Raw genomic sequence first — 13,250 nt, 5'->3', positions numbered from 1 at the left:
GGTAGTATACAAATTTAATAAATAAAAAGGCATATACAATATAATAATATAAAAGCATCTCAGAATCACCAAAGGTTGGCTTTCACCAGGTCCATCAAGGTCAGGAACATTATGTGGACCATCTTCTGAGAGCAGGTTAAAGAACTGTTGGCTATTAGGAGAAGGACTAATGAAGCTAGTGGAAAAGCAAGAAACAGAATTGGTGAATACTGATGCTTGCCATTATTGTTTCATTTACTGCACTCCTAAACAGTATCACCTACTCAGCTGTCTTAAGCAAGAATGATGTAGTACCTTGATAGACATAACACGTGTGGGTTTTTTTGCCTAGATAGGGTTGCTCAGTTTTCAAAAGCAGATTCCTATACATAGAGTAGGCATAGAGAACAGTTGGCCCTCCAGATTTTGCTGAACTCCCATCATCTCTGTCCATTGGCCATGCTGTCTAGAATTGATGGCAGTTGTAGTTCACCAACATCGGGAAGGCCAAAATTTCCACATACCTGTGTTGTAGGTTAACAGAAGGAACCCTTTGTGACCACTAGTGTGGTGGATAAAGAAATATAACTTTCAGCATTCTCAATGGAACTAAAAATCCCAAGGTTAAACTTTACAGGGCCTATCTACAAAGACCCTTTAGACCAGTACAAAGAACAAGGCAGGATGGGAAAAGTTGTAACTGAAGACCAGTGATTACCTCCTCCATATATCCCTTGAAAATGGAATAGCAAGATAACTGGGAACCCCAGGAGAAAGCTTACAAGCCTCATCATAAATACCACAGTATCATTTCTGGGCACAATGGCTACAAGGCAGAACACATGTCACCAGTTCTCAACACAACACTTCACAATGGCTTCTGCATATGGAGAAAACTCTCTTACAGACATTGCTTGACCACAATGCAAGTCACCTTTATTAGCTCCTATTAGCAATACAATAATTACTATGCAACCATACGGTCAGTTTTTTTGTACTCTAGCCTCAATCTTCCTTCCGGTAGTTATTTACTGGAACAGGAATAACTAGGGGTATGCATTCAGTTTGGACAAAACCAACATCCAGAGATTCAGACCTCATCCAGAGCAGTCTGAAGTGAAACAGGCTGCTCCTGAAGTTTCAAGGGACACTTCTACAATGTGGTGCTCTCCAAATGGTTTTAATTACAACTCTCATAGTCCCTGACCATGGACCATGCTGCTTGAGACTGATGGCTGTTGCAGGCCAGATGTCTGGAAGGAACCATGTTTGGAAAGGCTGCTTCGGAGGGACACAGAAAATCATTTAAAAATAGGTACTCTTCCCCAGTTCTCCGTAAAAGGAAATGGTAGGCAGGAGGAAAGTGTGAGACCGCACGCACTTTGGTGACAAAAATTGTAGCTTCCAACCAAGGAATGCTTATTCTTTTTACTTCCAATGACAGTGCTTTGGAGAGGGATGTAGGAAAGATATTATCCAATGTTATTTCATTGTTTTTCACTGCTTCTTTTAACTGTGTTGACTGGAAGAAGCACTCAGGGTTTCTAAGAATGGCTTGAGAAGCGGTATCTCACCATTGCCACCTATAGCCAACACACACTCCTCTACTGGGTATCTGGAGTTCTGTTGAATGCCCCCAACCTCAGTCAAGTTCTACATTACTCCTGGTACAGGAAAGTTAAATATGTGCTTCTATGTTGTAATGTTTGCAAAGATTTTGTAGAACTTCTGTGACTTGGTTTTTTTAATAGCACAGAAGTAAATAATGATAGTCTTAAACATGATCTAAGTTAACGCTAATGTAAATAAGGCAATAATAGAATCCAGGTTTAACACATCATAGGCCATAACCATTTTTGAAACCAAAGCAAACAAGTTGAGTCATTAAAAAAATAAAATAAACCATGTTCTGCTTTTCAAATGGATGAAAGCAGTCATACACTGAAGCAAGTTCAACTGCTTGATGGTACATTTAAATATAAAGAACTCCTAGGCTCCTCTATTAACTTGATAAAGAACCTCCTAGAGTAGCTGTTGAGACATTTGTCCATCTAATTTTTTTTAAAAAAAATTCAGATACATTTCCAAGATAGAAAGATTAACCCGAATATTCATAAATAAGAAAAAGTATTTTACACAATAAATAGCTGCTATTCTTCTAAGCAATAAACTAATTCGCTTACTCTTTTTCCAGTCAATGAGCCAGAATTTTCCACAACCTTACTGTAATTTGTATTTTGGAACTTATTTGCCCCTCAACCGCATCAGCTTTAGGATCGGGTACCACAGACACACTAGGGATAACATATTGCAAATGTCAACTTGTTCTTCCTAGTATCAATTGGCAAATGCTCTAATGAAAGCACAAATAATAACAGGAGGAGGAGGAGTAACTTTGACATGCCCTTCTGTATAACAGAAACCAGAAAAAAACCTAATTGTTGAAAAGACCCTTAGTGCAAACAGATTCCAACATCTAAAATAGCTAATTTTAAAAGGTTCAAGAAACAATTAAAATGCTGCTTCTCCACATTATCAAATGCTTTTTGGCGTCTAAAAAGAGAATAATCTGCTTCGGGAGGGTGATGCTTGGAGAGTGCTCTTCGGCCCCATGGAGCCTTCAATGTGGGGTTCCTCAGAGTTCAATTTTATTCCCCATGCTATTTAACATCTATACAAAACTACTTAGTGGGGTCATCTGGAGTTTTGGAGTATGTTGTCAGCAATATGATGACACACAGCTCTCCTTCTCCTTTATATCTGCAGGAGTGGCAGTGGATGTGCTGGACAGTTGTCTTGCCTCAGTAGTGGACTGGATGAGAGCCAATAAACTAAAGTTCATATAAGACTGAGGCACCGTTAGCGGGTGTTTTTTTAAAAAAAATATAAACCTCCTTTTAACTGCCTTTCACCTGGACTGAAGAACAGTCATTCTAACTTATGACGCTTCATCATCTTTGGGAGAAATCTTTGCTTACATACTTTATGTCACCAGGGAATGTAGCACCTGGTGGTATGTATCATGATCAAATATATGAAACCATCATGGGATTTTCTAAGAGATACTTTTCGCCTGTGGTTAACATCCAAGATTTGGGACTAAAGTCATGACTTTTTACTTATGCAAAATATTAATATTCCCCCAAGCCCATAGAGCTTGTTAAATTAATGTGAACTGATTTTCAATGTAGAAGAAAATTCCGATGAAGCTAGCTGCATTATTTTGTAAAATCGTAAATGTTTATATCTACACAGATTAGGATAGTACTGTCCAGTTTTGGGTGACAAATGATTCATGTGCCTTTGCGCCACACATACTATAAGAGACTAAACAAACTCTTTGTACGAGGCCAAACACAGAGAAAAGCAGCAGCCGACTGTACCAAACTCCTCCCTAATCAGATTTCTTTGTTGCAACAGCTGTATGCAGATTGGTAGTTCATTAATAAAAGGAGATGATTATGCTAAGAATGGATGCTTAAGCTTTATTTAGGAAGCGTTCTAAAATACAAAGAAAGCGTATAGACTTTATGCGGTGAATGAAAAGTAAGCAGCAATCACTTGATGGCAGGCACTGGAAATAGGCTAGTAATTACATCCTTCTGGCTAATACGCAGAGAAAAACAGTTCCACCATATGCCCGATTCAACAGTACCTCCTGCTCTGACGAACATAACAGTATAGTCAACCCTCTTAAGGAACAGGGCCAAATATATATACTTTTATCCATGTGTTCCATGTACACACTTTTTACTATTGCTGGAAAAGCAGGACATATTGTACATGCAAGTAGAAACTAATTCTTCAGGCTCTGCCCAGCCTGTGTAAAGATATCCTCATACATAGGCAAATATAAAAATCTCTAGAGCCTGTCTCAAATTAGTATTTGTACCTTAATATTTTCTTTACTCCAATGCATTTGCCTTGAATTAAAGTTTAAGCTGCCTTTCAACAAGCTCTGCCCTGTGAATCAGTGTACAGTTTTATTTTAGCACTTGGTATTTTCAGACAGGTCTTAAATGACGGTCTTACACAAGAATGTCTAGGCACCATACCAGATATGGAGCCATTCATGAAATGGGACAGTTGTGGGAATAATTTTTTATACAGGAGGTGTGACGGGCCCAGTGCAGATTGGAACCTTGGTGAGAGTATTTATGTCTAAACTGTTTTCCATTTTAAAAAATACCATAGTGGTTTACAGAAGCTGATTATCATGGGAAAATATATCCTCATGTTTGATGTGGGCTTTAAGTTTTTGTTCCCTATTGCAGTACTAATTTTTATTTGCTAGATTATCCTTTTTTTTAAAAAAGTTATTCATATCAGTTCAGTCTAATTTATCCCAGAGTATCTACTTGTATTTGCTGAGAGTGTAACTCAGAGAAGGGGGACTTAAGCAGCTGTGGGAGGGTGGGGCAGACTTCACTTCTCACAACTGCCTCATTGGGGAAAGACCTACTGGGAAGAGTTGCTGGGATCATGGGCATAGCCAAGATAAATCAATAAAAATACTTAAGTAACTGAGCCCCCCCCCCCCAATAAATCCTGGCTACGCCCATGGCTGGGATCACTAGGCCTGCACTGTTTTGGTTTCTTTGAATAAGGAGTTAACTTCACTGACACAGTGGTTTTTTGGTTTTTTTGTTGCTGACCTACACCTGACTCCAGCTCCTAACAACTTAAGCTAAAAAAAAAAAAAAGTTGAAATGTCCAAGCTTGCCTAATATGGTATTATTTACAGTTGGCATCTATCCATTGTTACTAATGAACTTATGAGAGATTTTCAGCCCATAACACTGCTTGGAAATAAGCCCCCATGTTCTACTGGGCTTAATTCCTAGTGTTTAGGGTCACGGCCTCAGGCTGGCAGAGTGACTTGGCTATGTTTCCTCATCTTTAAACTGAAAACGGCAGTGAACTTCATAGAACTGAAGCTGGGATAAAGGTGGGTTACACCCATAGCTTCTTGCTTCTCTATGGCAAACTTGGGGAGCCTGTATTCTGCCAAATGTTGCTGGACCCACAACACCTGCCAGCTCCAGCTCAGACTAGCATACGCAATAGCCAGGAATTATGGGAGTTTTACAGCAACATCTGGAGGACCAAAGGTTCCCAGCCCATGTTATAGAGACAGTCCCATTCTCCAAGGGAAGGAATCTTTGAACGCCCAAATGCCTGTAAAGAATTCTGGGCAGCTTCAATTCTGCAAAGGCAACCTTATTTCCAGCTGTGAGCCTGTAAACAAATATGCATCTCTCTTCAGTGGTATTAGCAATTGTAGAGGGCAGAGCTGGAGCAAAGAGAGGGGAGAATTCCGAAACTAAACTTCGCTCTTTTGAAACGGGTGGATCAGCAATAACTTTAAGCTAGGTAATCCCCCATGGTGATTTTTCTCCTTTCCTAATAACTGTATCAGTCAAAGAGCTACTTAACTGCTGATTATGTAGAAAGCTGTGCGCACACTGCACTGGTAGGAACCATCACAGATCCATGCCTGTAAATCCCCAGCAGCACCACACAGCTCAGAAATTACTGGAAAGGTGATAGCTGGCTTTCCCCATTTACCTTGCAGACCAGGTCAGAATTTTAGCTCTCAAGACATTTGTTGACTGCAAGAGAAGGAAGAACAAGTTCACCTCTGCTAGCTGTTGCTCCACTTGTCAGCTGACAGGCCAAGCTCAGGCACAATTAAGAACACAGTTGTAAGCAGCTTTAGATGATTAGATGAAGGAACTTTTCCTCAACCTACAGAAATGTTTCTGTGTAACTAACCAGAGCCCAGGAGGTCATGTCGAGGTATGGCATTCTCAGAGAACTTGAGTTTCTAATTCACCTAACTGCTCTATCCAGCTGGACTGAAAATGGTAGAAAGCCTCAGATTACATAGGAAGTGGATTTCCATCATCACTACAATAACATCCGGGTGTAGGGTAGAGTGGGAGAATGGAAAAGTATGGAGGGAGGAAGGAGGAAAAGTAGGTGGCATGGATACCCTTGAAGTTAAGGTCTTGGAAAGTATCAGTAGGAATAATGAATCCAATATTAATCCAAGAAAGGCATTATGTGCTTATGGCAGACTTATAAACATTCTGTTCCCATTACAAGTTTCAGGCAATGACCTATTCCTATTACATGTTTCTGGCAGTGACCTCACACCTTCTTCACAAACCTGTATGGCAGGCCTGGTTAGCCTATGGCCCTCCATGTTGTTGGAGCACAACTTCCATCATGTCTGACCACTGAGCATGCTGGCTGGAGTCCAACAACCCTTGGAGGGCAACAGGTTAGCTGCTCCTCAGAATCATGATGAGAACACACCAATTCAAAGCCCTGAGCTAACTGGATAGCCATGGGCAGCTCACACTCAAGTTTTAGTTCCTTCATCTCTAAATTGGGAACAGTTATTGAGGATTGTTTCAAAGGTAAGAAAGCTACCCTTCTGAAGTATTCACGTAAAAATCCAGAGCTAATTTCTCTTACATCTCTAGTCACAACTTTTTAATAGAAATGTGGACAAAAAGAGTAGCTTGCCTTGAACAGAGACCTAGCTGTCACACACATAGTGAAGTAAACATTTCAGTTTCTAAGGGTGGAAACAAAGTTATCAGCAATTGGCAAACATATTTATCTCCCTTTTCTCAAGTCAAAGCTTTAGCCATTTCTATCCACATCACTCCAACTTGCCACACCTGTGGAGCAATGCAGCAGCTTGGGGGGAAAATCCATCCATCTACAGTAGAAGCAGGTTCTCACAAAAACTCATCCTGCCATTTTAACCCACCCTCCTAATGGTCTAAAAGATGACAGTGATTTATATATTGCTGGCTCTTTATCAAAGCGTTCAAATCAAGAAAATGGATCTCCTCAGCATTTTGGCAGCAACAGAGGACTGGGACATGTATTGTTTCATTTGATTGTGGTTTTTGTATTACTGCATTTTATTTTGGTATGGCTAGTCAGCCATGCCCTTTGTATGCTGCCTTGGGATCTGTAAGGATGTTGAGTTGTTTAAAAACATTTTAAATAATAAATAATATTTGAAAAATTACAAACACTCTTTTTCACTAAGCCCTGCCAGACTTCAATGACTTGGGAGCTGGTCCTAATTTCTTGAGGGGACTGATTCTGTTTGTTTGCTCACACATACGTAGTGACAAATGCCCTTGATTTAGACTAGCAGCAGCAATGGCAAAAGCTTCCTTGAAGAAGGGAAGTGTTTCACAATGTTTTCTGCAAAATCAAATCATCTTAGACCAACATATCTCTGCTATAGCAGCTCGATACGAAACATTACTTACAATTAAGTCCCACCAAGTTTAACGAAACTTACACCTAACCTAAGTGTGCACAGGATTGATCTCCAGGACAGAGAAAAGCTCCTTTGCTTAACAGTAGCACAAACAGCTTTTCAGCCACAACTTCCCCCCTGTGGGAAGCTGAAATAAATGGCTGAAGAACTAATAAGCCAAGAGTGGGGAATTTCAGGCCTGGGGGTCAAAATGCAGTACTCCAGGCCACTCTATTTGACCCCCAGGACTTTCCCCCGGCCAATCCATCACTATGCCTGTTACACACCCTCCTTGAGTGCTTTTACATGGCTGGAATGTATCCTTGAACTGTGAGAATGCCTCTTGCTTGCCTGGATAGAGAGATGTGTGCATGGAAACCTCTGACTTTTGTGTAGTTGGAATGTAGCCTATGGTACAAGAGACACATGGGCTGCTCTGGCCATGCCCACCAATGGCATGCAGCTCCCTAGAAAACTGTCCATGAAAGAAAAAGGCCCTCAGAATGAAAAAACGATCCTACTCTATTCATAACCTCTTGTCACAACAGTTATGAGGTGAAAGGAGAAAAGAGTGTGAAGAATTTTTGCAGATTTGGCACACAGTGCAAGAGTTCTACAGCACTACCAAGTCTTTAGGTAGTTAGCCAAAACTTAAGCTTGAGTGTGGCAATTTGCAAGACACCCGCACCACACAAACCAGCTCCCCACAGCCATGGCAAAGAACTCACATGGCATCCATGGAGTTTTAACTGAACTTATGAACATCCAATGTGTACAGTTAATCTCTAGGTAAAGTAACTGAGTCATTTTATAACCCATTTACGCAGGCTGAACTGTGCCGATTAACACTTTAGTTTCTTTCTTGAAGAAAACACCCTTAACAAGCTAATGAACTCTGTCATTCCTCTGAAATCCAAGTTCATTATTAAACTGCTCCTTAGATACGAATTCTGCAGGACAAGCAAATTCTTTGTCTCCATGCAACCTGTGACTTGGTGTGAAAAGTAATTCAGGAAAAGTCACTCTCAGTGTGATCACACAGTGCAAGGTCAAAAAGGGGCCACAGCTAGAGGAGATGTTAAGCCCCAATACAGATAGTATTAGTTGCTTGAAGTTTTGTTACTGAAATGCAAACCTAAGTGCAATTATGAAGTAAGCCCTATTGAACAGTGCTTACTTCTGTGGAAACATGTTTAGGATTCTGCTGAATGTGATTACACAGTGGGGGTGGGAAGTATAACAAACTTAAATTTAGATTCAATTAACTTTCAAGCCAGAGAGTATAAAAGTTAGAGAATAAACATATAAAACATGGCAGACTCTTAAAAGCATCAGTATGGACCAATGCTCATATGTAAACACAACTCCTACCTTCTGTGGGATATGAAAAAAACAAGTTCCTGCTGTTTGTTCTTTTTATACAACACAATCCTATACATGGCTACTCAGAGGCAAATTCCATTTAGCCTCAATCAGGTAATTGGGTTTTTTATAACAGAGATAAGAATTTTTTACTTTTATAATAATTTCATTAGAATGTATAAGGATAATTTATGCCACCTTTTTTACAGAAAGAAAATGTTATTTGAATTTGGACAAATGTTACTGTATTTCAACTCCCAACAGCTTCAGGCAGTCAGGGATCATGGGAGATATCTGGAGGGTCACAGCTTAGCACCCCTTCCTACTCCCCCTCCCCTGATTTAGGGACAGCTGTGCTATAAATTTTCAAAGTATAGTTTCTTTAAGATGACGCCAAGGTTGCAGATTCAATGCCCATATGTGCAACTGCATAGTCCTGCATTGCAGGGGGTTGGACTAGATGACCCTCAGGATCCCTTCCAACTCTACAATTCTATAACTTCTACAATTTTTGTCCTAAGAAAAACAATTAAATGGAGCACTAATGAATGAACAGTGTAAGGTTCTATGGAAGCACTTACTGGTTTTGGCATTTTCGGTTCTTGAAGTGTTCCTGTTGGTCCAAAAGCAAATATTCATGCAGCAGCCTAAGGGTATTCCTCCTTTCTTCTACAAGATCTGTGCAAAGAATCCAAATAAATAACACACTAAAGTTAAACTACGGTGTAAGGTGTGGGGAGAGAAGTTCAATAGAGAAGTTCTACTTAAGCCTACTCAGGTGTAACTCTCAGTGTGCTCAGTTGGACACACTCCCATATAAATGTGCATAGGATTGCAGCTTTAAGCAGGTTAAGTAAGCAAGGATGATTCACTCATGACCAATAATTACTTAGTTACGCCAACCCCTATAGAAAAAAAACATAAAGCCAGCAACCTCACCCAGCGAAAGAGTCTGATTGCAAGGAGAGAAGGTCATTTGCTCAGCCACACCCATAGGAACAACCACAATTTCAAAAATGTTAAAGGACATGCATGTGTGTGCGTGTGTGGAGGGTTAATCATATTTCAAGTTTTTCCAAACAGTGGTCTCTTACAGAACAAGTATCCAAGCAACACGGAATCAACTAAACCCCTTGACTTAAAACTTTAAGCCTTAAAGGGAAACGGTCTGCGTTCAAAGTCTCTCTGCTTTAAAGACCTCGCAGCAGTAATTCACTAGCTATACAGCCTTTTAAAATAAATATCAGGGACCTCCCCGCCCCCCCTTCCCGCATTAAGACTGCTCTGAAAGAAGTAAGTTGCAGGCAACGATTCTACCGAGTCCCACATTCAATAAAGGGCTGAAGCTGGCGGGGAACAACCTTACAGAGTCAAGGCTTCATTTTGCCTCGAAACGGGGCAGGGCAAGAGGAGTTTCCCGGTAGCTCAAAATGTAGGTCTGATGTAACCTGCAGTCTTTCACCCACAGACAGGAACTGCTTCAGCTTCCTCCCCTCGTCAAACGAAACGCTGAGGAAGAACCGGCCCGCGTATTATCAGCAGCCCTGCTTTTTGTACTTGCGTTAATCACTCCGGAATGAGTTGCCGCCAACGGAGTTTCGTATTCACTCCCGTTTACGGGAAGCAGAACTCGCTCCCACCCCGCCACCCCCACCTGCGTGCATGGCATGGAAAGGGAGGGAGGCATAGGAGCCAACGCCAAGGAGATATTCGAGGGAGCCCCCCCCCCCGAAGTTTGTCATTCAAATGGTTTGCGTGCGCTGCTTATAGTGATCGCTTACCTGACCCCCCCCCCAATATTTCATCCCTGGCTCAGGGAGGGGACCCACCCTTTCTCCAACCCCGGGACAAGTAAGAACAAGCTGGCTAACAGCGCAATCCCAGCCACCTCTACTCAGAAGTAAATCCCGTGGGATTCAATGGGGCCGACTCCCAGGAAAGCGAGCTTCGGATCGCTGCCTTGGTCACCCCTTGAATACCCCCAGATCCAAAGAATTCAAGAACCGAGTCGAAATAGGCCGGTTTGCAGAGGATGTGAGTAATAATCCTGTTGCGGGCATTCCCAAGGGAGGGGGGCGGATTTAAGCGGCAAATCCTTTTCCCACTTCCTTGGGCGTAAGAAGCGCTGAACTGGGGGGGGGGGGTACTTCTCCCACGAGGCTGACTCGGGCCGGGCTATGCAAGGCAGGGCGGCTCAAACGAGGCGGAACAGAAAAGCAGCACTTTCCGGTTCAGCTTCAAGAAGCGTAAAGAGTCTCTGGAAAGCGGCGGGAGGAGAAAAACTTAACGAGGCTTTTGGGGCAGAATGCAAACGCGCCGCTTCGAGAAGCGCTAAATAAGTGCGCCAACTCCTCTCTCGGAAGAAGAGCCGGGCGCTAATCCCCCGCCGCCCCACCTGTTGCCGAAGCCTCGGCTGCAGCGCCACAAAAGCAACTTCGCGCCACTTGCTCGCCGCCAAGTTTCCTTCCCGGTAACCCCCTCCAACCCCCGGCTCCTGTGAGGACCGTCGAGGGTGGGGCGGGGTTTCGTCTGGGGGTCCTTACCTCGCCGCGGCAGGTCCGTGTGGCTCCAACCAGGCAAGGCGGCTGCTGCGGCTGGTACTGGGCGTCCGCTCGGGCTGCGCTCTTGGTCCTCTGGGCGTGTGGGCGTCGCTGCTGCCCCTCCCCGGCTGCTGCTGCTGCAATATGGCTGACGCGCTGCTGCGCGGGCAAGCGCCACAGGTCTCGCCTCGCCTGCCCTTCACCCCGCCTCCCCTCCGCCAGCCAGCCGGAGCCGCGCGCGCGCTCGAGCTGCGCCTTCCTCCCGCCTCGACGGCTCGGAGCGCTGCGAACCTGCGGAAGGAAGAGGCGGAGGCGCCGCCGCCGACGCAGGAGACCGAGCGCGCCTGCAGATGGTGCGGGCCTTAGCGAAGCCCTGTGATTTGCACAGGGAGGGGCTCGACGGCTGCAGGAAGAACCGAGGAGCCGGAAAAGTCGAATAAAGAGCGAGCTCGGCCGCGACGTCTGCACTGCAAGCCCCCCTCTCGCGCGGTTTGTTTTCTAGGGCGTCCTAATCTTCCAGCCTGCAGCCGTAATCTGCACGCTCCTTTCTCGCTGCCAAACAGGCGTCTGCGGAACTCCTTTGCCACTTGACGAGGATTTAAGGGGCCAGCAATCATGCTCGTTAGCAACAGGGTTCTTGGAGACAACGAACAAACAGGCACAAACCAGAACCCCAGAAGTTTTGATAGTGCTGTATAAAGGTCCCGGGACAGCGGACAAGTGCTGGTTTAAGTTTCAGTTCTTCCCCACTTCACCGTTTCCTGTAAATCAGAGTTGCAGAATTGGAAGGGACCCTGAGGATCATCTAGTCCAACCCCCTGTAAAGCAGGAATATGCAACTGTCCCATATGGGGATCGAACTTGCAACCTTGGCATCAGCACCATGCTCTAACCAGCTGAGTGGTATTAATGCAGAAGGTTGTATATTTGGAGTAGTGTGCAAGAACTCTTCCTCAAATTCGACACTGAGCAAATATAGTGCTCCTCCAAAATAAACCACAACCAGGGGGAAAAAGAAGCCCAAACAAAACAAGGGGGGGGGGCGGACGAATTAAGTTGCTTTTCCCACGCTTTTGTTTTTGTTTCTTCACTGCTTATTTATTTGCTCATCATCCGGTTCTGCCGAAGTTGAAATCTTGCACATTTCTTTGCAGTTTTTGATTGGTTTTTATACTTACCTGCAAGTAATAAACTCAAATAACTTCTAAGTAGAGGCACAGGATTGTGCAATTAGTTTTAAATTTTGATTCTATTGACAGTGTTTATGCTGCTTTGAGACATGCTTTCTTCTTAGGGGGAGAGTTGTGTGTGTTTTGTAATGTCAACTTTTGCCATTTTTCATTTTAATGTTGATCAGCCTGGGAATTTGATTAAAGGGTGCCATAACATGCTCACAGCAAACAAGCCAGTATGCCCCTCACTTCTCCAAGAGGCTCCAGGTACATACATGGGGTTTCCCTAATTTATTCTTACAAGAAGTGTTTGTGGTAGGCTAGCCTAAGCAAGAGCACATGACTCAAGGTCACATACTGAGTTTCCTAGCTGAGCAAGAAACTGAACTTCCTCGCCCAGACCTGCACAACTTATGATCCATCAATCTGGATGCAGTTAACTACTTCCATGTAAGCAGAGGCAGGGAATCTTTGGCCCTCAATATGTTGTTGGGCTCCCAGGTCCCATCAGCCCAGCCCAGCCAACAAAACCAATAATGAAGAAATTGGAATTTGTAGTTTAGCAACATGCGAAGTGCGACAGGTTCCCCCCTCCCCCAAGAGAGAAACCCACAAAATAAGTGAAGAAGAGAGAGGTGATACTGGTATGCATGGCTAAGTGTTAAAGTGTCATTTTCTGTTTCAAAAATTCTGAAGTCCCTAACTGAAAAGTTACAAAAAGGTGATTTTATTTGATTTACTGTATTTCTATGCCACTTTTCACTCAAATGAATCTCAAAGCGGCTTACAACCAATAAATAACCATAACATAATAAAACATAATAGCACATCGTGAATACAGCATACATCATATAAAATAATTAACAAATTATCAATAAAACAATTGCAATCTATAAAAACTTAACA

At 43.2% G+C, this 13,250-nt stretch overlaps 1 protein-coding gene across 2 annotated transcripts in view; it reads right to left on the bottom strand.

Moving 5' to 3' along the window:
• Positions 1-11,898, bottom strand: part of EZR (ezrin) — a 36,366-nt gene extending 24,468 nt beyond the window's left edge. The window contains exons 1-2 of one of the 2 annotated variants that reach the window (XM_083434160.1): positions 11,176-11,898; positions 9,214-9,310 (exon numbers count right to left, since the gene is read on the bottom strand). In XM_083434160.1, coding sequence (XP_083290286.1) covers positions 9,214-9,225 — 12 coding nt within the window. In that variant the 5' untranslated portion in view covers positions 9,226-9,310; positions 11,176-11,898. Of the gene's footprint in view, positions 1-9,213; positions 9,311-10,779; positions 10,937-11,175 lie in introns of those variants that run through there. The other variant, XM_083434161.1, reaches the window with a different exon arrangement.
• Between the last annotated feature and the right edge of the window lie 1,352 nt (positions 11,899-13,250).

This window comes from Podarcis tiliguerta (assembly GCF_965153285.1).
Source record: "Podarcis tiliguerta genome assembly, chromosome: 3".
Taxonomy (NCBI): domain Eukaryota; kingdom Metazoa; phylum Chordata; class Lepidosauria; order Squamata; family Lacertidae; genus Podarcis; species Podarcis tiliguerta.
The sequence above is the reverse complement of the archived record's forward strand: the minus strand, read 5'-3'. Positions and strand labels throughout refer to the sequence as shown.